Genomic DNA, 21,606 nt, shown 5'->3' on the forward strand with positions numbered 1-21,606 from the left:
GATTACTGTGCCTCTTATTGAGATATTTGTATCATCAATAGTCACAGGTGAGGTGCTGAACAAAGAGACCTTGGAGTGCAGGTTCATAGCTCCTTGAAAGTGGAGTCACAGGTTGATAGGATAGTGAAGGCGGCATTTGGTATGCTTTCCATTATTGGTCAGAGTATTGAGTACAGGAGTTGGGAGGTCATATTGCGGCTGTAATCTAATCATCTCCCTCTCAAATTAGGAGAACTAACTTAAGTATAACTTAAGACTTGTTGAGCTTTTCCAGCACCTTTTTGTTAGGGTATAATTACATCAGGTATCAATGACCTGCTGAACGTAAAAAGCCCACCAATGGATCTTTGAGAGATTGGAAAGACGTAACAGATTGGAGTTAACAACAGTGTCTAAATTTAAAGAAACAATTGCCAGATCCCAGATACCACATCAAGCAGGGGCTAACACTGAGGGATGATCTAAAGCATTAGGCTTCTACATTGTAGGGAGGATACAGCACAGATTGACTCAGATTCTGTCTGGTGAATAAAGTTAAACTTATGAAAAACTGAGATTGTTCTCGTTAGTTCTAAGGGGTGATTTGGTAAATGTATTTAAATTATGAAAGGTTTCAATAAATTGACTCCAAGTGGGCTTTTCTGTCATGGTTAGAGCATTTAAGCCTAAAGGATCATTGAAGGGTAAGAAATGAAAAGAGGAAATGCCAGGAGGCATGTACTTAGTAAATGGGATAGAGATGACCAAAATTGCTGGTGGAACAATGAATCTTAATAGGTTTCAAGAAATTACTGCTGGACAGATTCTTATCAAAAAACCATGTACAGTGTTATTTGAAACCCACCAAGAGAGACTGTGGATAAGTGAGACCCAAAACCTATTCTGCAAAGGAGGGAATTATGCAGAATTAAACTAAAGCATCCAGTACCAGTTCTTCTGTTCTCGTAATTCCAGACTTAATAGAATACAAGTTCCAACATCTGCTGTGACAGGATTTAAACTTGGATGCCCAGACCATTCCCTGGGTCACTGGATTAACAGTCCAGTGATAATACCATGGGGCCGTCACCTCTCCTGGTTACAGGGAGAAGGCAGCAGAATGAGGTTGAGAAAAATATCAGGCCCGATCAAATGGCAGCGCAGAGTCAGAGTCAGCCGTTCAGATGTTGCAGTCTGAGGCAGTAATGAAGCACAAGAGTAAAAGTCAAGATTGCCCATTACTTATGGCTGGCCATGGGTCCAGTTCAAACAAGGCCATGATTTTATAACTATCATCCTTCCAAACATTAGCAGCCATGCATTTAAACCAATCTGATGAAAGGAGCTAAATAAATACAAGTTGTTGTCTATTATAGATGAGTACAATTTCAAAACAACAGGGTTTTTGCAATTTCAATATCAATAGTATTTTTGTGCCTCTAAATATACTGTTTATATCCAGTATCTGGTCTTTGACACGATCTTCTACGATCTAAGAGGGAAACTCAGTTACCGGAGTGTTGTTCAGAGCAGTGTCTTCCTGTACTGCAATTTGCTTGAGGTGCTGTTCATACGAACTAGTTTCAGGATTATACATTACAGAAAACAGCTGTTTGGTCTATTCTGCCTGTGCTGGGTCTTTGTAAGTGAAAGTGTTCCAATTATCGTATTCCTCTGATCTCTCCAAAACACTGAAACTTTTCAGTTTTCAAATATTCAACCAATTTACTCTAATCTGGCCTACAGCCTTTCAGGCAGTGCATTCCACACCATAACAACTTACCCTAAAACATTTTCTCCTCACTCACTTCTCTTTCTTTTATCAATGATCCAAATCTGTGAATTATAATCACTAGCCATTCTGCCAGAGAAACAGTTTCCCCTTAGTTACTCTGTCAAATCCTCTCTAATAAACCTGCCCTCACTTTCTCCATTCTAAGGGGAACAACCCCAGCTTCTCGATAGATAAAGGGATTGTTTACATTTGTACAGTTTTGTTCTCAGTGTAATGATGGCCCAAAGTAATGCAGCTCCAATGAAATACTTTTGAAGGTTAGTGACTGTTGAGATGTAGGAAATGAGGCAGTCCTTGTGCACACAGGAAGATCCCACAGACAGAAATCCAACCCTGGCCAGATAAATTGTTGAAGTGGTGTTGGTTAACTAGGACATTGGTTAACTAGAACTCTGCTCCTTTTTACACTGAGATCTGTTAAATCTACCCAGGAAGATAAGACCATAAGGTGTAAGAGCAGAATGAGACCATTCAACCCACTGACTCTGTCCCGTGATTTGATCTTGGCTGAAATGTTTCTCAAACCCACTCTCCTGCCTTGTCGTTGTAACCAGGTAGCAGCCCCTATTATTGCTGGACTGTTAACACAGAAGCCCAGGTGATGTTTTGGGGACCCAGGTTTGAATACCACCCCAGCAGAAGGTGAAAGTTGAATTCACTAGGCCGAGCAAGTCATTCAGTTTCACCAATTGCTACAAAGTCTAAAAGAAATGAAATGGGACAGATCACCTACAGACTGGAAAAGCCAACAACAGAACTGCCCTGTCAATTCCACTCACTAACATCTGGGGGCTAGAGCCAAAATTGGAAGAGCTGTCTCACAGACTAGTCAATCAACAGCCTGACATAATCATAGTCACAGCATCATACCTTACTAATAATGTCTCAGACACCACCTTCAACATCCCTGGATATGTGCTGTCCCACCATCAAGACAAACCCAGTAGAGGTGGCAGTGCAGTGGTATGCAGTCAGGAGAGAGTTGCCCTGGGAGTCCTCAACATTGACTCTGTATCCCATGAAGTCTCAAGGCTTCAGGTTAAACATGGGCAAGGAAACCTCCTGCTGATTACCACGTACTGTCTTCGCTCGACTGATGAATTGGTATTGTTCCATGTTGAACAACAATTGGAGGAAGCACTGAGGATGTCAAGGGCACAAGGGTAGGGGATTTTAACATTCACCACCAACAAAGGCTTGACAGCAGTACTACTGATCGAGCTGCTCAGGTCCTAAAGGACTCAGCTGCTAGACTAGGTCTGTGGCAGGTGGTGAGGGAACCAACAAGAAGGAAAATGATACTTGACTTCATCTTTACCAATCTGCCAGCTGTAGGTACATCTGTCCATGACAGTATCGGTAAGAGTGACCACTCAACAGTCCCGCCTTCACATTGAGAATACCCTCCATCGTGTTGTGTGGCGTTATCACCATGCTAAATGAGACTGAACTCAAACAGATCTAGCAGCTCAGGACTGGGCATCCAGGAGGCAGTGTGGGCCATCAATAGCAGCAGAACTGTCCTCCAGCACAATCTGTAACCTTATGGCCCATCATATCCCTCACTCACCCATTACCATCCGACCCTGGATCAACCCTGGGACATGCCAGGAGCAGCACCAGGCATACCTGAAGATGAGGCATCAACCTGGTGAAGCTGCCAAACAGGACTATTTGCATACCAAACAGCTGACAGGTGGCAAGTAACATTTAAATGTAAGGCTATGACCATGACCAATAAGAGACAATCTAACCACCTCTCCTTGGCATTCAGTGGTGTTACCATCACTGAGTCACCCACTATCAACATCCTGGGATTTACCAAGGACCGCAAACTCAACTGGGCTCACCACATAAACACAGTCACTACAAGAACAGTCCAGAGGCAAGGAATACTGCGGCAGGCAAATCATTTCCTGACTCCTCAAAGCCTGTCCACCACCTACAAGGCACAAGTCAGGAGTGTGATGGAACATTCAAGGGGCTTGACACCATCCAAGACAAAGCAGCCAACTCCATAAAAGTCTGCTCCCTCCACCACCAATGTGCAGTAGCAGCATGTGTACTATCTACAACATGAACTTCACCAAATACCCCCAGACAGCAACTTCCAAACCCTCAACCACTTCCATTTAGAAGGACAAGGACAGCACATAGATGGGGACACCACCGCTTTCAAATTCCCCTCCTGACTATCCTGACTTCGAAATACATCACTGTTCCTTTACTGTCGCTGGGTCCAAATCTTGAAATTCCATCCCTAATGACATTGTGAGTCAACCTGCAGCACATGGACTGCAGCAGTTCAAGAAAGCAAGGGCAACTAGGGATGGACAGCTTAAATGCTGTCTAGCCAGTGATGCCCACATCCCATAATTGAATAAAAACAAGTTTTTTTTATGTTTTATGCAATAAATGCCTTTTTAGTTTAGATTAGATTACTTACAGTATGGAAACAGGTCCTTCGGCCCAACAAGTCCATACCGACCCTCCGAAGAGCAAACTACCCAGACCCATTCCCCTACATTTACTCCTTCACTCAACACTACGGGCAACTTAGCATGGCCAATTCAGCTAACCTGCACATTTTTAGACCGGAAACCGGAATAAGCTCACGCAAACACGGGGAGAATGTGCAAACTCCACACAGACAGTTCTGTTGTGAAAGAAATTCTGTGGCCTTGTGTGATTATGTTTCAGTGAATGATCATAATGTTATTGTCTGGTCGGTCAGGACTGATTTCATTCTGGGATCTGATTGGTCGAGTAGAATTGTCAGCTGAGATTGGATTAAAAGTAAGTTTTTGTTGTGATTTGAGCTCATTGAATTTATGAGGATTGGTGTATATTTAAAGAAACATGAATGTTGACATGAACTTTGTGGCACAGATTAGATTTTCAATGTGACTCTGAATGTTGCTAAGGGCTTTCTGTGTGTAAAATACATAACAGTGAATTGTTTGAAACTTTGAATAAGGTTAAACTAAGAGAATTAGAGGACAAATTGAAGGTGGAAGTAAAAGTAGGATATTGTAAGGAGAAGATGCTGAAAGTGGTTATCCAACAATTAGAATTAGAAGCAGGTGAACTTGAAATGGAGACTTCACGGCTACAATGAGCTAAACCATACATAGAAGCATTCTGGGTAATTCAAGATGGAGGATGGGAAAAAATTGTGGCTGTAACAGTTGCTCCTTTTTTGAGGCATTTTTGGTGCTGGAGCTAATTTCTTTGAATTTTTGGAGTAGTAATTACTATTTTACAAGCTGGAAACAAAAACTTCAAAACAACCACACTTTAAAAAGGAGGAAGAGAGATAATGGTGGTGGCCACATGGGAAGTGAAACAAATGGAGAAGTAAATCTGCACAACTGTCTGTCTCAGCTGTGAACCTGCACAGCTGACTGCCTCTGCTGTTTAGTGTCGAGGACCTCTGGACATTGGAATTCGTCTAAGAAAAATAAACAGCGAAATTTACAGCTGACCTTGGAGAAACTTGTGTGAGGGAGCTCATAGCAGTGGAACAGATATAAAATCATGAGGGGTGTGGATAAAGTAAATAGGCAGATATATGAATGGGCAGGGAGCAGTGGGATACAGATCCTTAGAAAACAGGCGAAATGTGTGGTGCTGGAAAAGCAGAGCTGGTCAGGCAACATCCGAGGAGCAGGAGAATCAATGATTCGGGCATAAGCCCTTCGTCAGGAAAGCCCTTCATTTGGGCTTTTGCTCTAAATGTTGAAGTTGCCTAACCAGCTGTGCTTTTCCAGCACCACACTCTTCGACTTTGCAATTGTCTGACCACTGGCATTGCCAAAGCACAGGAACACAGTGAGTCTGGGACCAGAAAGCGTCAATCAGGAGATTAATCTTTGTGCTGAATTACTTAGGCCACAATGATTAATATTTTCATGCCTCCAACTAATCATTAACATTAGAGATTTTGGACAAGATTTGTAGCTCAGGTTGTGGAGCAGGTTGTAAATTTGTTCACTGAGCTGGTAGATTTGTTCTCAGATGTTTCGCCACCATGCTAGGTAACCATGCATGGCATCCAATCCACAACTCCATTAACAAACATGTAGATTTGGGCCCCATTTACCAACTTCTCAGAAACATCGCCGGACGTGACATCACCCACCACAACAAACCAAGATTGATAAATAACAAGCAGAACAGAACACCAGCGCTTCACCAGAGACTCACTGATGATGTTAACTAGCATGGTGATGACACATCTGAAAACAAATCTACCAGCTCAGCGAGCAAACTTACAACCTGATTAACATTAGGTTCAGGAATGAAGAGGTTCAAATAGGTCTTGGTACCAAAATCGTCCCCTTTTCAATGTAGCCTCATGAGGATTGACTTGGCTTTGGTTAACATCACTGCAGGGATCGAGACCAGACACAAGGCCTGACTTGAACAGGAATGAGAGCCACAGAAACCCTGTTTGAGGCTTGATGGATAATTTTCTATTCGCAGCCTCCCAGGATTGGAAAGGATCTTCTGGTCTCCCTGATAGACTACTGACTCCATCCAATGTCCTGAGCCTTTTAAAACTCTTTTAAAAATAACCCTTAACGCCAGGAATCCCAATTTAAATTGTTGTTTGTCCATTGCAATCGATTACTCTGGGTCCAAGATAAACAAAACAGCTCCACCCTCAGTAGGCTCTGGCAATGTTCCTGCTTTATACTGATGAGTTACAGGGAATTACTTTGAATTTACAGCACAGAGTCAGGCCATTTGACCCATGCTGGTGTATATAATACTCACCAGCTTGTCCCTCCCTACCTCACATCAAACCATCATATCCTTCTATTCTCCCCTGCTCCCTTGCTTATTTACCCACCTCTTAATGTCTCAACAACACATAATGTTGGGGAATTCTGCGCTAAAATAGTGTTTAGTGCTGCCTCTTATGGCAATGTCTGTATTGGGTTAGCAGGTATTCAGACAATGCCACCAACATAATAAGGTTACAAAGTGGACTGTATCTGGGTTCTGCCCCAGTCTCCTGATATTCCATAAAACCACTTCTAAGTGTCGTTAGAGCTTCCAGAAATTTCAGAGCTCACAAGCGCAGCATTGGTCTGAAGCCAACACCACTCTGCAACAACATTAATCTTGTCTGGTGAGTGCAGTGTATAAACAACACAAGAGCAGGCTAATTTCTTTCAGGTGATATAGTGGTATGTGAAGCAGAGGGAGCTAAAATCCATCTTCAGGCTAACTAAGTGCTTTCTCCATACCTAATCCCTGTCTCTCTCTGTCAATGTAACCACTGGGATTTTGTCTTGGCCTCCTTAGCCGTGCCGAGGGAACTGTGCTGAGCTGAGACCATTCACATGTCAGTCATTGTTCTTGTCAATGTACATAGTCATTATCTACAGCCCTTTCTATGACAGGAACCTGGGGATGCATAATGGCAAGTCATCAATTTAAAACTATCAACAAAAACTAGCACAGCAAGAGTTAACTATACTCCTTGACACAGAGAACCTTTCAAACATAAATCTTTGCCCCAGGGAGCAATTGAGTTTAAGACCTTTGTATCTTGTAAGGAAGAATGTTCTCATCATTTGAGAGAAAGTTAAGGGGGAGAGGCTCTGTTAGGGATTGAGGTAGGGACAGTGGCATAAAGCGTAGCAGTGGGATTAGTTTGGGATTGACCTAAAGTTATGGGGAGAGGGTGGGATAGTGGGATTAGTTTGGGATTGACCGAAAGCTATGGGGAGAGGGTAGGACAGTGGGATTAGTTTGGGATTGACCGAAAGCTATGGGGAGAGGTGGGATAGTGGGATTAGTTTGGGATTGACCGAAAGCTATGGGGAGAGGGTGGGACAGTGGGTTTAGTTTGGGATTGACCCAGGACTATGGGAAGAGAGTAGTGCAGGGGAACTGGCATGTGATTGATGTAGATTTTTCAAAGAGAGTATGATGGGAATCATTCTGGATGGATATCAGAGTGAGCTAAAATAGATATGATTGGCTACAGGCAAGATCGGCTGTATGGATTTGTCCTGTGATATAGTCATCATGGTACCAATTCAGAGGAAATGTATAACTAGGAACAAAATTCCGATCAACTGTGTTCAGGTCACTGAGAAGTCACAGAAAAGAGGGCAGTGTGGTAGCGTAGTGGTTAGCACTGCTGCCGCCTCACTGTGTCAGGGACCCGGCTTCAATTCCAACCTCGGGCGACTGTCTATGTGGAGTGTGCACATTCTCCCTGTACCTGCACGGGTTCCCTCCCACAGTGCAGAGATGTGCAGCCCAGGTGGATTGGCAACGGGAAATGCAGGGTTACAGGAATAGTGTGGGTCTGGGTGGGATGCCCTTTGGAGAGTGGTGTGGGCTGAATGGCCTGCTTTCACACTGTAGGGGTTCACTGAGACAGTCACTAAGTTGATGCTGTCAGATGTCGTTCACAGAAACATGGCAGAATTAGATGAATTTTGGAGACACAGAGGGCTTTTAATCATCCCGAAAGGGGGTGGTGAGTCTCTATTATCTTCTTTGTGAAAATGATGTCTGGAGTAAAATGCTCATGCGCAGGCACCCTGCACCACCGCCAGTGATGGCCCTTTAGCAGGGCCCCAGTAAGATCTCATCCAGCCACTGTTAATATTAGCCCAGCGGTGGGAGATCTACCATCAGGAGACCGGGGAGTAAAACACAAAATGCATTGTGGGATGCTCATGGCATCCTGGGAGTTGAGGGGCGGGGGCAGCTTTGGGAAGGGCTTTAGGATGCATGGGTGTCCTCATTCAAAGGCATTCAGTGCCCGATTGAGGAACTTAGCATCAGGAAGGGTGAGGCCACCCTTGCTGCTGACCCCTTTATATTCCCTGCACACCTCCCCCCCTCCCCGGGTTCTTGGGCTCTATCAATGGTGCATGTTGTTCCAGCAACATCCACCACCTCCCCAGGGGCGCTACAGAGCAAAAGAGTTGCCAGGCTCTGATTGGCTGACGGCTCTTAGGAATGGGGCTTACCCACTGAGGGTCCTTGATCCAGAGAAGCATTTCAAGAATCAAGAGTAGCTTTTATTTGTCATTTACAACTGTTACAGTAAAAACGGGACAGTGTTCCTCCAGGACCAAGGTACTACATGGACAGCACAAACCACACGATCATACACAGGGCGGCATAAACTGTATAAGAAGTGCAAAACACGCAAGACAGCACAGTAACTCCTGACATGTCAGGACAATAGGCACCGTGGTGTACAAATTATAATGCAATAAAAGAATGATAATTAATAAAACATTGACCTAGCAGCAATTCAAAGTTGTGCAAAGAGTTTCAGATGGAAAAGAGTCCAATTATACAGTGTTAAGGAGCCTGATGGTTCTGCATAGTCTGGCCATGAGAAACTGAATGTTCCGGTACCTTCTGCCAGACAGCATTATGCTGTACTATTGTAACAGATTACTGAAACTGTGCTGAACGAATCAAGACAGGTGATTGTTATTGCAGACGGTGAGGAGAAAGTGAGGACTGCAGATGCTGGAGATCAGAGCTGAAAATGTGTTGCTGGAAAAGCGCAGCAGATCAGGCAGCATCCGAGGAGCAGGAGAATCGATGCCTTCTTCAGGATTCCTGAAGAAGGGCTTATGCCCGAAACGTTGATTCTCCTGTTCCTTGGATGCTGCCTGACCTGCTGTGCTTTTCCAGCAACACATTTTCAGCATTGCAGACGGTGAGTTTGTTTTGTTGCTCCTGTGCAGATATGGCAGTCAGATTGGTGAGGATAAGGTTAGGTACCTTTATTCCTCATATTGGTTGCCTCACCATCTCCTGCAGACCCAGCCTAGCAGCTATGTACTTTAAGATTCAACCACCTTGATCAGTAGTGCTGCTGCTGAGCTGTTGTTGCTGGTTGGTGTAGACATTCCCCCATCCAGGGGTACACTCTCAGTGCCCCCTCCAGTTTAAACAGAAGTAAGATTATCTCTTGCTGGAGATGATCACTGCCTGGTACTTGTTTGGTGCAAATGTTATTTGCCACTTTCAGATCAAATTTTTCTGGGCCTTTATGCATTGAACATGGACTGCTTCAGTGTCTGAGGCGTTATATAATTGGTGCTGAACATTGTGCAATCATCAGAGAACACCCCCACTCTGATGTTAAGATGGTGTGGGAAGGTCATTGATGAAGCAGCTGAAGATAGTTGGGACTAGGACACTCCCATGAGGAATTCCTGAAGCGATGATGTGGAGCTGAGATGGTTCACCAGCAACCACAAGCAAACTCCTTTGTGCTCATATGATACCGACACAAGGAAAGTTTTCCCCTGATTTCCATTGATTCCAGCTATGCTAGGATTCATTGACGCCGCACTCGATCACTTGTGGTCTTGATGTCAAGGGCTTCGCTCTCCCCACTGGAATTCAGCTCTTGTGTCCATGTTTGGACCAAGGCTGTGATGAGGTCAGGAGCTGAGTGGCCCTGGTGGAACCCAAACTGGGTGTCACTGAGCAGGTTATTGCTGAGCAGGCGCTGCTGGATAGCACTGTTGATGACCAACCGTCTATCACTTTACTGATGATTGAGAATAGACTGATGAGGTGGAAATTGGCTGGGTTGGATTTGTCCTGCTTTTGTGTCCAGGATACACCTGGGCAATTTTCCACATTGTCGAGGTAGATACCAGAGTTGTAACTGTGATGAAAGAGCGGCGCTAGAGGTGCAGCAAGCTGAGGAACTCTGGAGGAGGCCAAATGGAATCATCCACTCAGCATTTCTGGCTGAAGATTGTTGTAAGTGTTGCAGCTTCATGTTTTTTGATGGACTTCTCCATCATTGAATATTTTTTGAGCCTTGTGCTCTTGTGTATTCTTTAATTGTCCACCAACATTCACAACTGGATGTGGTAGGACTACAGAGCTTAGATCTGATCCATTAGTTGGGGGATCGCTTCGCTTTGTCTATCACTTGCTGCTTATCCTGTTTGGCAAGTGGTCCTGTTTGAGAGCTTCACCAGGCTGACACCTTATTTTTAGATGTGCCTGGTGATGCTCCTGCATTTACCATTGAACCAGAGCTGATCCCTTGGCTTGATGTTATTGGTTGAGTGAGGGAATATGCCAGACCATGAGATTATAGATTGAACTGAAGTTATATTATGCTGCTAATGGGCCACAACGCCTCATGGATGCTAATTCTTACGTTGCGAGATCTGTTCAAAACCTATCTCAATTAGCACAGTGATAATGCCACTCAACACCACGATGGTATTCTCAATGAGAAGGCTAGACTTTGTCTCCTATGCACCTCTGGTAGTAAGACTGGAGAGGATAAGGTCAAGTAGCTTTATTCCTCTTGTAGGCTTCCTCACTACCTGCTGCAGAGCCAGTCAAGCAGCTGTGTCCTTTCGGACCTGACCAGCTCGATCAGTAGTACTGCTGCCGAGTCACTTTCTATAGTGGACATTGAAATCCCCCATCTAGAGTACATTTTGCACCCTTGTCATCCTCAGTGCTTCCTCCAAGTGCTGTTCAACGTGGAGGTGTACTGATTCATCAGCTGAGGGTGAACGTTTATGATAACCAGCAGGAAGGTTCATTGTCCATATTTAACCAGAAGCCACGAGACGTCAATGTTGAGGGCTCCCAGGCCAACTGTATACCACTGTGCTGCTGCCTCTGCTGGGTCTGACATGCCGCTGAGACAGGACTTATCCAGGGATGGTGATGATGGCCTCTGGGACGTTGTAAAGTGTGATTTTGTGACTGGCTCAATTAGCTGTTGCTTGCCAAGTCTGTGGAAGAATCCCACCCTCATTTTTGGTTAACTCCAGCAAAAGGAGTCACAGTGCCAGCGACCCGGGTTCAATTCCCACCTCGGGCAACTGTCTTTGTAGAGTTTGCACATTCTCCCTGTGTCTGCGTAGGTTTGCTCCAGTTTCCTCCCACAACCCAAAGATGTGCAGGTCAGATGAATTGGCCATGCTAACTTGCACACACAATCTCTCTCTCTCTGTCATACACACACACACACACATATAAAAGTCTATACGTTGAGCTTATATTTGCAGTACAGTCTATTTTGCTCAATAAATGCACAATCTGCAGACAGTCAACCCATGTAATAGCTTATAAATTCCACTTTGGAAATAGAACCAGTCTGACTCAGGTTTGGGATACAGATAGACTCTAACCTCACACCTTTAATGCATTGTCCGAGCTGAGATGTCACGTTATTTTATAAAACCTTAAATCATCTTGAGAATGTGATATAAAAGGAGGTCTGGGATTCACATATTAATGAAGGGAAATCTGTAACCCATCCTAAAAGAGGAAAGACTTAACAAAATCAAGGTTTGTGAAATATATAATTTTACTTGCACGACACTGTAATCTTTTGGTATAAATTCTGTGTCTTATGGTCCTGCTTCACAACCACCTGATGAAGGAGCAGCACTCTGAAAGCTAGTGCTTCCAAATAAACCTGTTGGACTATAACCTGGTGTTGTGTGATTTTTAACTTTGTTCACCCAGTCCAACACCGACACCTCCATATCATGGACACAGGTAGGCAGCATTGTAGATAGTGTAAATGATAGTTAAAATTACAAAGGGATAGTGACAGACTAAATAAATTTGCAAAACTGTAAAAAGTGGAGTTCAAAGTAAGCAAGTAGGAGAATATCCATTTTGGACCAATACAGAATAGACCAGGGCAGGTAGTTAAATACAAATCGCTTAGAGGTTCAAATGCATTGACCTTTAAAATGTCACAAATGGATGCAGAAAATTATCAAGAAAGCCAACGGAATACTGCCCCTTATGTCTAGAGTACTGCAGGACAAGGATGCAGATGCTATGCCACAATTATACAAAACCCTGGTTAGACCTCATTTGGAGTACTACAGGCAGGTCTGGATGCCACACCATAAATCATTCCCACTGGTTGGGGATTCTAGAACTCAGAGCATAGTGTGAGAATAAAGGCAAGACCATTCAGGAGGACCACTGGGAAGCACTGCTACACAGACAGGATGGTAGATGTTTGGAACTGTCTTCCATAAACAGCAGTGGATGTTAGTTCATCCCTCCATCTTCATTACATCTGCTCAGACAAGGAGACATTCCAATCTCAAATGTCCCAGATGTCCACCTATATAAAACAATGTTTTTTCCTCCCCCCTTCATCCAGACAGCCCTCCACTACATCTCCTCCATTTCCCCCCATTACTGGACTAAACTCCTCTTCCTCCAAATGCAATAAAGACAGGGTTCCCCCTTGTCTTCACTTCCCATCCCACCAGCCTCTGAATCCAACGTACTATACTCAAACTCTTCTGCCAGCTCCAATTAGACCCCACCACCCAGAACATCTTCGCCTCCCCACCGGTCTTTGCCCTCCCCACTCCTTGGTTTGCGCCACAGTCCCCACCAACCCGCCCAATCACCAACCTCCCCCCAAGTACCTTCCCCTGCAACCGTAAAAGATTCAAATCCTGTCAGTACACCACCCTCCTCACCTCCATCCAGGGTCCCAAACAGTCCAACCAGATGAGAGAGAGGTTCACCTGCCTCTTCACTGTATCAGTGCTCCTGACGTGGTCTTCTCTACATCAGGGAGACTAAACGTAAACTAAGAGAATGTCTCACCGAGCATCTCAGCTGGGTCTGTAAGGGACATGCCTGACTTCCCAGTCGCTGCCCATTTCAACTTCCCTTCCTTTCCGACATATCCATCCTCGGTCTCCTCCATTGCTAGAGTAAATCAGACTGCAAATTGAAGGAACAACATCTTATCTTCTACCTGGGCAGCCAGAGGACTAAACACTGAGTTCTTCAATTTCAAATAGCCTTCCCACCCATCCCCCGATTCCCTTTCCAGCCCCGCCCCCTCCCTTCCATTCTACCTACCAATCCTCCCTTCCAACTACCAACTGGATTCATCCCTCCCATCTACCAACCAGGTCCTTCCGACCACTTGTGTTCTCCTATCACTACCTCATCACTCCATCCCTCTCCTCACTCAAACCCTCTCTCTCCTCTCTCTATCTACAGCTCCCCCTATCTCTACCCCCAGTCCTGAAGAAGGGTTACACCCAAAATGTTGACTTCTCCACCTCCTGAAGCTGCCTGACTTGCTCTGTTCTTCCAACCTCCTGCTTGTCCACTTTGCTGACCTTGCTAGGCTTGTTTTAATGAGCCATGGTGGCTGCATCAACAGGACTGGTAAGTGGACTTGATCAACCTTCACCCATAACACTGTCATTGCTCTATTGCAAGATGCCTGACTGTGTAGGAATGTTTGTTTTCATGAGCTACTGAATCCAGAGAATCTTTGGCTCGAACAATGGAAGTGTTTGTACAATAAAGAGACTTGTTTCAAAAGGAGCCAGGCAGTGGATTAATGATTTGCTTACTGTCACTGGGACAAAGCAGTCTGTCCTGCCAAGTACTCATTTTGTAAATTTAGTCTTGTTTGAGAACACGCCTCTTCCCCATTTTTTAGCTGATAAAATTATGTCTGTGAATGTCATCCAAGTGGCCTGGAGTGCTAATGAGTATTAATGGCTTTCTAACGAATACAAAACAGGAAGATGTGCCATCCACAAGGTTTTGAGAACCTCAGACCATATACTTAAGCCACCACCGAGAAACAGGAACCTTTGCCTCCCATCTAATTAAGCTCTACCAACCTACCTTTCTAAAACTCTCTGGGCCATTTCCCCTCCATTGTATCTACTGCCAGTTACCACTGGACTCTCCATTTCACGTACAGACATTAGCATTTATTATAAAGCACACTGACTCAAAAACATGACACGGACATGGCCATTAGAAGTTTAGTCAATCAGAACGTGCACACAGTTAAGTTTTTTAATCGTACAAATTTTGGGCAAAATCAGTGGATTGTCGTGTTCATTTTTTAAGATTAGATTAGATTCCCTACAGTGTGGGAATAGGCTCTTCGGCCCAACAATTCCACACCAACGAGTAACCCACTCAGACCCATTGCCCTACCATATCTTCACCCCTGACACTATGACCAATTCACAATCTTTGGATTGTGGGAGGAAACTGGAGCACCTGGAGGAAACCCACGCAGACACGGGGAGAATGTGCAAACTCCACACAGACAGTCACCCGAGGCTGGAATCGAACCTGGCACTGTGAGCCAGTAGTGCTAACCACTGAGCCACCGTGCCGCCCATTTTGTGTCATCTCAGCATACATCAAAGGTTTTAGGAAGGTTGAAAATTTTCCAAAAAGATTGAGGTTCCATATTCAATAAATCAGAAAGCTCCAACATGATTGTTAGTGCTTCTAAGTCAAGGTTAGTTACAATGACGAGGAGATCTAAAAACTGAATGCTGCTGAGTTGCTGAATGTTTTGCATTTTTGTCAAGGTATTCATGCTGTAACATTCAATGATCCAGTCGGTATTTAATTAATGTTCTAACTAATATACTACCCCTCAGTGTGAATTTGCATTTAACTAATATTTATACTAAACTAAGGAGCCAGCACAGTGGCTCACAGCACCAAGGAACTGGTTCGATTCCGCCCTCAGGTGACTGTGTGGAGTTTGCACATTCTCCCTGTGTCTGCGTGGGCTTCCTCCAGGTGTTATGATTTCCTCCCACAGTTTAAAGATGTGCAGGATATGTGGATTGGCCATGCTAAATTGCTCATAGTGTCCAGGTTGTGCAGATTAGGTGGATTAGCCAATGAGAAATGTAGAGTTAAATGGATGGGTGGGATGCTATCTGGATGGTCAGTGTGGACCTAATGCGCCAAATGGCCTACTTCCACACTCTAGAGATTCTATGATACTATGAAATCATGATGGGCTGAATGGCCTCTTTCTGGGCTGTAACAATTCTGTGATTTTTGAGGTGGGAGAGGCCAGAACAAGTAAGCAGATCTTTGAATTTGGTGCATAGCCATTCGGGGATGATGTCAGAAAGCATCCCTTCACACAATATGCATAATGGAAATCTGGAACTCTCGCCCTCAAAAACTGAGATCAATAGATACTTGTCAGGCACTGGTATTACAGGTTAAGTAGAAACCGAATCAATTTCTGGCTGGTGCTTAAAAAAAACCTGTGGATATCCTCATGTCGTCCTGTATCTGCTGCACCTTGTCCTGAGATTTCTAATCAAATTCTGAAAAGAATAAATGTTAGACACATCATGGAAATGCTAAAGGTTGCTAATATGAAAGCACACAAAATGCTATCAGATTATTATTATGCTGATTATGTGGGTGAGAGAGGTAATAATACAGAAATGAGGAAGGGAAAGTGCGCAAACACTATGTGTGTGTCCTGTAGTCCCATCATCTCCCTGGCTGTATGCACTCCTCCTGACAATGTTACTAATTAGTGACTTCCTACTTTTCCGTGTTGAAGGAGTATACTGTATGGGGCAGGGAACCTTCAACATCAAGTTTCTTCCTTCTCATTCAACGCCCACTACCTCAAACGCCATCCACACTTCACCAACATGTCTTGTTGACAACTGCATTAAGACTGCACCACATCCTAATCGTACAAGCTCCTTTTAGTATGTGCCACCTGTCAGGTTCTGAAGATCTAGGGGGCAATTCAGCGTGGGTATAGGCAGTGCAATAGGCAGCGAGGTATGACCAGGAGGTGGATCCTGCCTGGACACTGTGTACAACTACAGGCGGGAAGAGGTGCAGGGAAGAGTCCCAGTGTAACTGGGGAAATGTACAGGAAGTAAGTTGGATTGCAACGTGTGTGCGGGTTCCTGGGACTAAGGTTGAGTAACTCAGGGCAATAAAGGTTGTATGAGGTATTGATAAGGCTCAGTGATTATGGAAACGGGCCACTGAGGCAATTCGGGGGGGGTACCACAGTCAGACATTTGGGCCCAGGGCTCTGACACTACACACAGGTAGGGAGTTGGATGGCAGTCCTTGGATACCTAGTGCAATCAGGGAGCCCTGGCTGACAGATATAAACAGAAATGTCAGAGGTTTTGTTCACTCTGAGAGCTGGTCCTGAGGAAGCTGGACCAGTGTCAAGTACAATGCAATGCGCCTGTAAATAAAGGGTGAGTTGGTGACATGATACCGGCCTCTGTGCAGTTATTTCAGCTGCTGAACTACCCTTTTGGGACTCACAGCTCCAAATCAAATCTGGGTGCATCAGTAGCATTCATCTTCACAGCTGACTGCAAGAAGCCATTTCACCAGAGAATAAACTCAGCTGCCCTGGAAAAATCTGCAGGCCAGCTGCATTTCTTCCTTCCCAGTGGGTCAGCCAAAAAGCTCAATTAGACTTGGTGGTTTACCCAATATATTAAAATAAGGGGCCTGATGGAAATGATGTCTTCAGGCAGGCTTGAGAGTCAAAAGCTCACCCAATGGAAATCACTCACAAACGGTGACCACACAATTACTCACCTCTCCGGTATTTTACTTCCTTGTGTTTGCCTCTGCTTTGTGTTTCAACTTTTCTTCTCTTATTCCAATGGAACAAGACACAATTGTTTCATCTGCTCAGAGGCGCGGGGTCTTCGCTGGTACATTTTCAGTCCCTTGTTGTTTTCTCAAATTTGTTTCTGCTTTCGTCCATTCAGCAATGCTTTATTTTTCCTCAGAGTGGGTCTTTTCAGATTCCTCTCACTGTATTTTGAAACATTTACATTCAAATAGAGACTTTGGAATGAGCAGACTTGCTATTTGTTATTCAACTCCTTATAAAAGCTGCTCATTGATGATAAACTGTTTGGAGCGGTTTGTTTGTCTCAGTATCTCCGAGTCACATGCGCGTTGTCTCCTATCACCCAGCTTTTCATCACACTGGTTCATCGAAGTGTTGACGGAGCAGTGCCATTGATTTACTGTGTCTAGCTGTTCATTTATTCACCCCTTCACCAGGGGTAGATTCCCTCCTGTGGATCACTGTCATTGTGCAGTGCAGTCTTCTCCTCACTCCTTCCCATTTCGATGATTTTTAACTTGTTTTGACATTGTAAAGTATTTTGTTGATTGAGAAGTTTGTCATTCCTTACGGTCAAATCACAAGGTTAGAAACCTGTTTGTTTTGAAAAGCCATAGGGGCTGATTTTAATTGGAGAATTACAATATAAAAACAGGCCTATCTGCCTAGTGAGTTAACACTGGCCCATCTGAAGAGCAGGCCCACAACACCCCACCACCACCACCACCACCCCATCACTGTAACGCTGCATTTCCCATGACCAATCCACCTAACCTGCACATCTTTGGACTGTAGGAGGAAACTGGAGCACCCGGAGGAAACCCACACAGACACGGGGAGGATGTGCAAGCTCCACACAGAGAGTCGCCCAAGGCTGGAATCAAACCCAAACCCTGGTGCTGTGAGGTAACTAACCATTGTGCCATGTCACCCAATTTGCTCCTCTTGATTGAACCCATGCTGGGGGAGGGACAGGGGGCACAGTGGCCGGGATAATTCCCCCTCACTTCCTAGCCTGTTCCAGCCCATTGCTATTAAAGTGAAAGCAGGAAGGCCCACTGGATGTCCAATGCATGGGGTTCTAAGACACCTTCAGCACCTGATGTGTTACTTTGACCAACAAACTGAGTGGAGAACAGTAATTAAAATATCAGATCCTGAGAAGTCTTGGCAGGATGGACATTGAGAGGACATTTCTTCTAATATGAGAATCTAGAACTTGGGGATCAGCATTTAAAAATCATTGGTCAATCACATAAAACACAAGTGATTTCTTTTCTCCAAAGGGCTGTGAGTCATTGAGACTCTGAAGGTGGTAGAAGCAGAGTCCTTGAATAGTTTTAAATCCAAAGTTATGCAAGGGAGTGAAAGATTGTAGGGTGTAGTCGAAAATGCGGATTTGAGGTTACAATTCAATCAGTCATGCACAAAGAAAATCTAGTAAAACTGGTGATTGAGACATACGGGTCTAACTCACCTTGTATTCTTCAAGAGCAATTTCCAGGACAACTGGTACTTTCATTCCCATGTATGACACTTTATTTCCCTCTGGGATTGAATGGCAGAGCAGGATCAAGGGGCTGAATGGCCTACTCCTGCTCTTTCGTTGCTCTTTTGTATCTAGCAAAACCTGCTGGGTACAGAGGAGTTAGGGATGATGAAAGAAATTCTTTACGTATTTAAGTTTTCCCCTGTCAGGCAGGCACAGGAATGCTCCTGTGGGGCCCCGCAGGGAAATCTCCAACTTCCTGGTTGTTTTGGTCATGACTCAGGAAGTAAGTGACATGTTAATGAGGTCCAGCCATTAAACCTCCCTGCTGCTACATGCTCCCAGTCAGACAGGGCAGTCACTCAACTGGGTTCCCTGCACCCTGCTGGGAGCTATAATGGAGTCCAGTGTTCAGGTACTGGTCTCAAAGCAGAGTTGGATTTCAATTGTGATATCTTTTAACTCAATATCACATGCCATTCGGTGACCTTATAATCATTTGTGCCATATTTGTCAGATAATTTTCTTTAAAATTACTCTTTAAAACGGCAACGATAGATAAGAATGAGGGAGAACCCAGAAAGGAAAAATCAGTAAAACTTGCATAAGGTCCAACATTATCCTTCAAAATGTATTATATATTTCAAACTGGAGCTCTGTACATCTGGCAGCACCTGTGGGAAGAAAGCAGAGTTAACGTTTCGAGTCCAGTTACTCTTCATCAGAAATTATGAAAGGTCACTCAACTCGAAGGGTTAACTCTGCTAGCTTCACATAGGTGCTGTCAAACCTGCTGAATTTTGCCAGCAATTTCTGTTTTTGTTTCAGATCTCTGGCATCTGCAGTTCCTTGTTTTTTTTACACCCAATAAGTTTGTTTCCAAGTATTATTGGTTTTTTCCCTCCTATAGTTTAACCTCCGGGAGGTTAAGGCTTTATGAAATTGCGCAAAGCCAAAATCCTACAGTGTGCTGACCTCTAACATTCTAACTTTATGGAACATTCAAGACCTCTCAGGGGTTTGACAAGGTAGATATTGGGAAGATGTTTCCACCTGTCGGGGAATCTCAAACTAGGGGACATTGTTACAGACTAAGAGGGAAGCTCATTTAAAGCTGAGATGCGAAGGAATTTCTTCTGTCAGAGTGTAGTTAACATCTGGAATTCTCTACCTCAGAGAGCTGTGGAGGCTAAGTCACTGAAAGTATTTAAAAAGGAGGTGAATTGGACGTTTGAAATATCAGGGAGTCCAGCGATATGAGGAGCTGGTGCAGAAAAGGAGTTGAGATTAGAGTGGTGCTGGAAAAGCACAGCAGGCCAGGCAGCATCCAAGAAGCAGGAAAATCGATGTTTTGGGCGAAATCTAATCTTGACTCTGCATCTGCAGTACCCACTTCTGCCTTGAAAAGGAGTTGAGACCTGCAATAGGTCTTCGATTTATTGCAAAAATATACTTTCTTCATAAGAATAAATCTTTATGTACATGTACAGTTAATGAAGCCGTTCAGATCTATACTGTCTTTACTTACGGAGAACAAATTAAGCCTTGATGTTCACCATTCTCTATATTTATAATTGACCTCTTGGCAATTAGCAGGGCCAATTACTGAGTGGGCCCCCCATTATTCTTCAGCGGGCAGACCTTACACAGTGGTCTTTGCCCACTGCGCCTTGGCAGCAGCTGTCCCAAGCTTCAGCGCGTCTCTCAACACGTAGTCCTGAACCTTGGAATGTGCCAGTCTGCAACACTCCGTCGGGGTCAACTCCTTCAGCTGGAAGACCAGCAAGTTTTGGGCAGACCAAAGAGCGTCCTTCACTGAGCTGATGATCCTCCAGGCACAGTTGATACTCGTCTCAGTGTGCGTCCCAGGGAACAGACTGTAGAGCACAGAGTCCCGCGTCACGGCGCTGCTCGGGATGAACCTCGACAAACACCACTGCATTCCCCTCCAGACTTCCTTTGTATAGGCACATTCCAAAAGGAGGTGTGAGACAGTCTCGTCCCCCCCACAACTGCTTCGAGGGCAGCGTGCGGTGCGGCAGAGAGTCCGGGTGTGCATAAAGGATCTCACAGGCAGAGCCCTTCTCACCATCAGCCAAGCCATGTCTTGGTGCTTGTTGGAAAGTTCTGGTGATGAGACATTCTGCCAAATGGCTTTGGGGACAGTCTGCTCAGGGAACTGCTCGATAGGATCCGCCCTCTCCTTTTCTCGAAGGGTCTCAAGGACACTACGTGCTGACCACTTCCTGATGGACTTGTGGTCAAAGGTGTTTTTCTTCAGTAATTTCTCCACAAAGAACAGGTGACACAGAATAGTCCAACTACTTGGAGTGTTCCATGGCGATGAGGCCAGGCCCATTCGCAACACCGGGGACAGGTAGAACCTCAGTATGCAGTGACACCGTGTGTTTGTGTACTGAGGGCTTACGCACAGCTTGATGCAGCCACACACAGAGATGGCCATCAGGGTGAGGGTGGCATTGAAAAATACGAAATCTTATAGAATGGCAGAGCATGCTTGAGGGACCTACTCCTGTTCCTGGTTTTTATGTCCTTAAGTCCTCAACGTTTCTTGCTAGTGTTACTGTGATTCATCCAGGGACCTGAGGGACAGTGAAACCAATCTCTGATTTAAAATAAGAAGACCAATCACTAGCCAGTGTCTGACGCTTGGAACTAACAACAGAACACATTAGCAGTTCAATCAACACAGCATCCTGTATTCATATTTTAGCACAGCAACACATCCCCAAGATATTTTAATAGGTATCAAACTAGACATCACACTGAGTGGCAGAAGAAGATTTTAATACAGGTGACCAAACCTTTGCTCAAAGAGAAAGGGGTGGATTTTGCAGGGTAAACTCTCCCAAATGAAAGGTATGTCTGTTCCAAACA

At 44.6% G+C, this 21,606-nt stretch overlaps 1 protein-coding gene across 5 annotated transcripts in view; it reads right to left on the reverse strand.

The window, feature by feature from the left end:
- cfap161 (cilia and flagella associated protein 161) overlaps window positions 1-18,909 on the reverse strand; it is a 121,559-nt gene extending 102,650 nt beyond the window's left edge. For 2 of the 5 annotated variants that reach the window (XM_060853080.1, XM_060853082.1), the window contains exons 1-2: window positions 18,697-18,909; window positions 17,180-17,813 (exon numbers count right to left, since the gene is read on the reverse strand). Coding sequence is in view for 1 of the 5 variants with exons in the window: in XM_060853077.1 (XP_060709060.1) it covers window positions 18,697-18,747 (51 nt within the window). In the remaining 4 variants the exon portion in view is untranslated. Of the gene's footprint in view, window positions 1-13,399; window positions 13,473-17,179; window positions 17,814-18,696 lie in introns of those variants that run through there. The other 3 variants (XM_060853077.1, XM_060853083.1, XM_060853084.1) reach the window with 2 other exon arrangements.
- Window positions 18,910-21,606: the final 2,697 nt, after the last annotated feature.

Source organism: Hemiscyllium ocellatum, chromosome 39, assembly GCF_020745735.1.
Source record: "Hemiscyllium ocellatum isolate sHemOce1 chromosome 39, sHemOce1.pat.X.cur, whole genome shotgun sequence".
NCBI lineage: Eukaryota > Metazoa > Chordata > Chondrichthyes > Orectolobiformes > Hemiscylliidae > Hemiscyllium > Hemiscyllium ocellatum.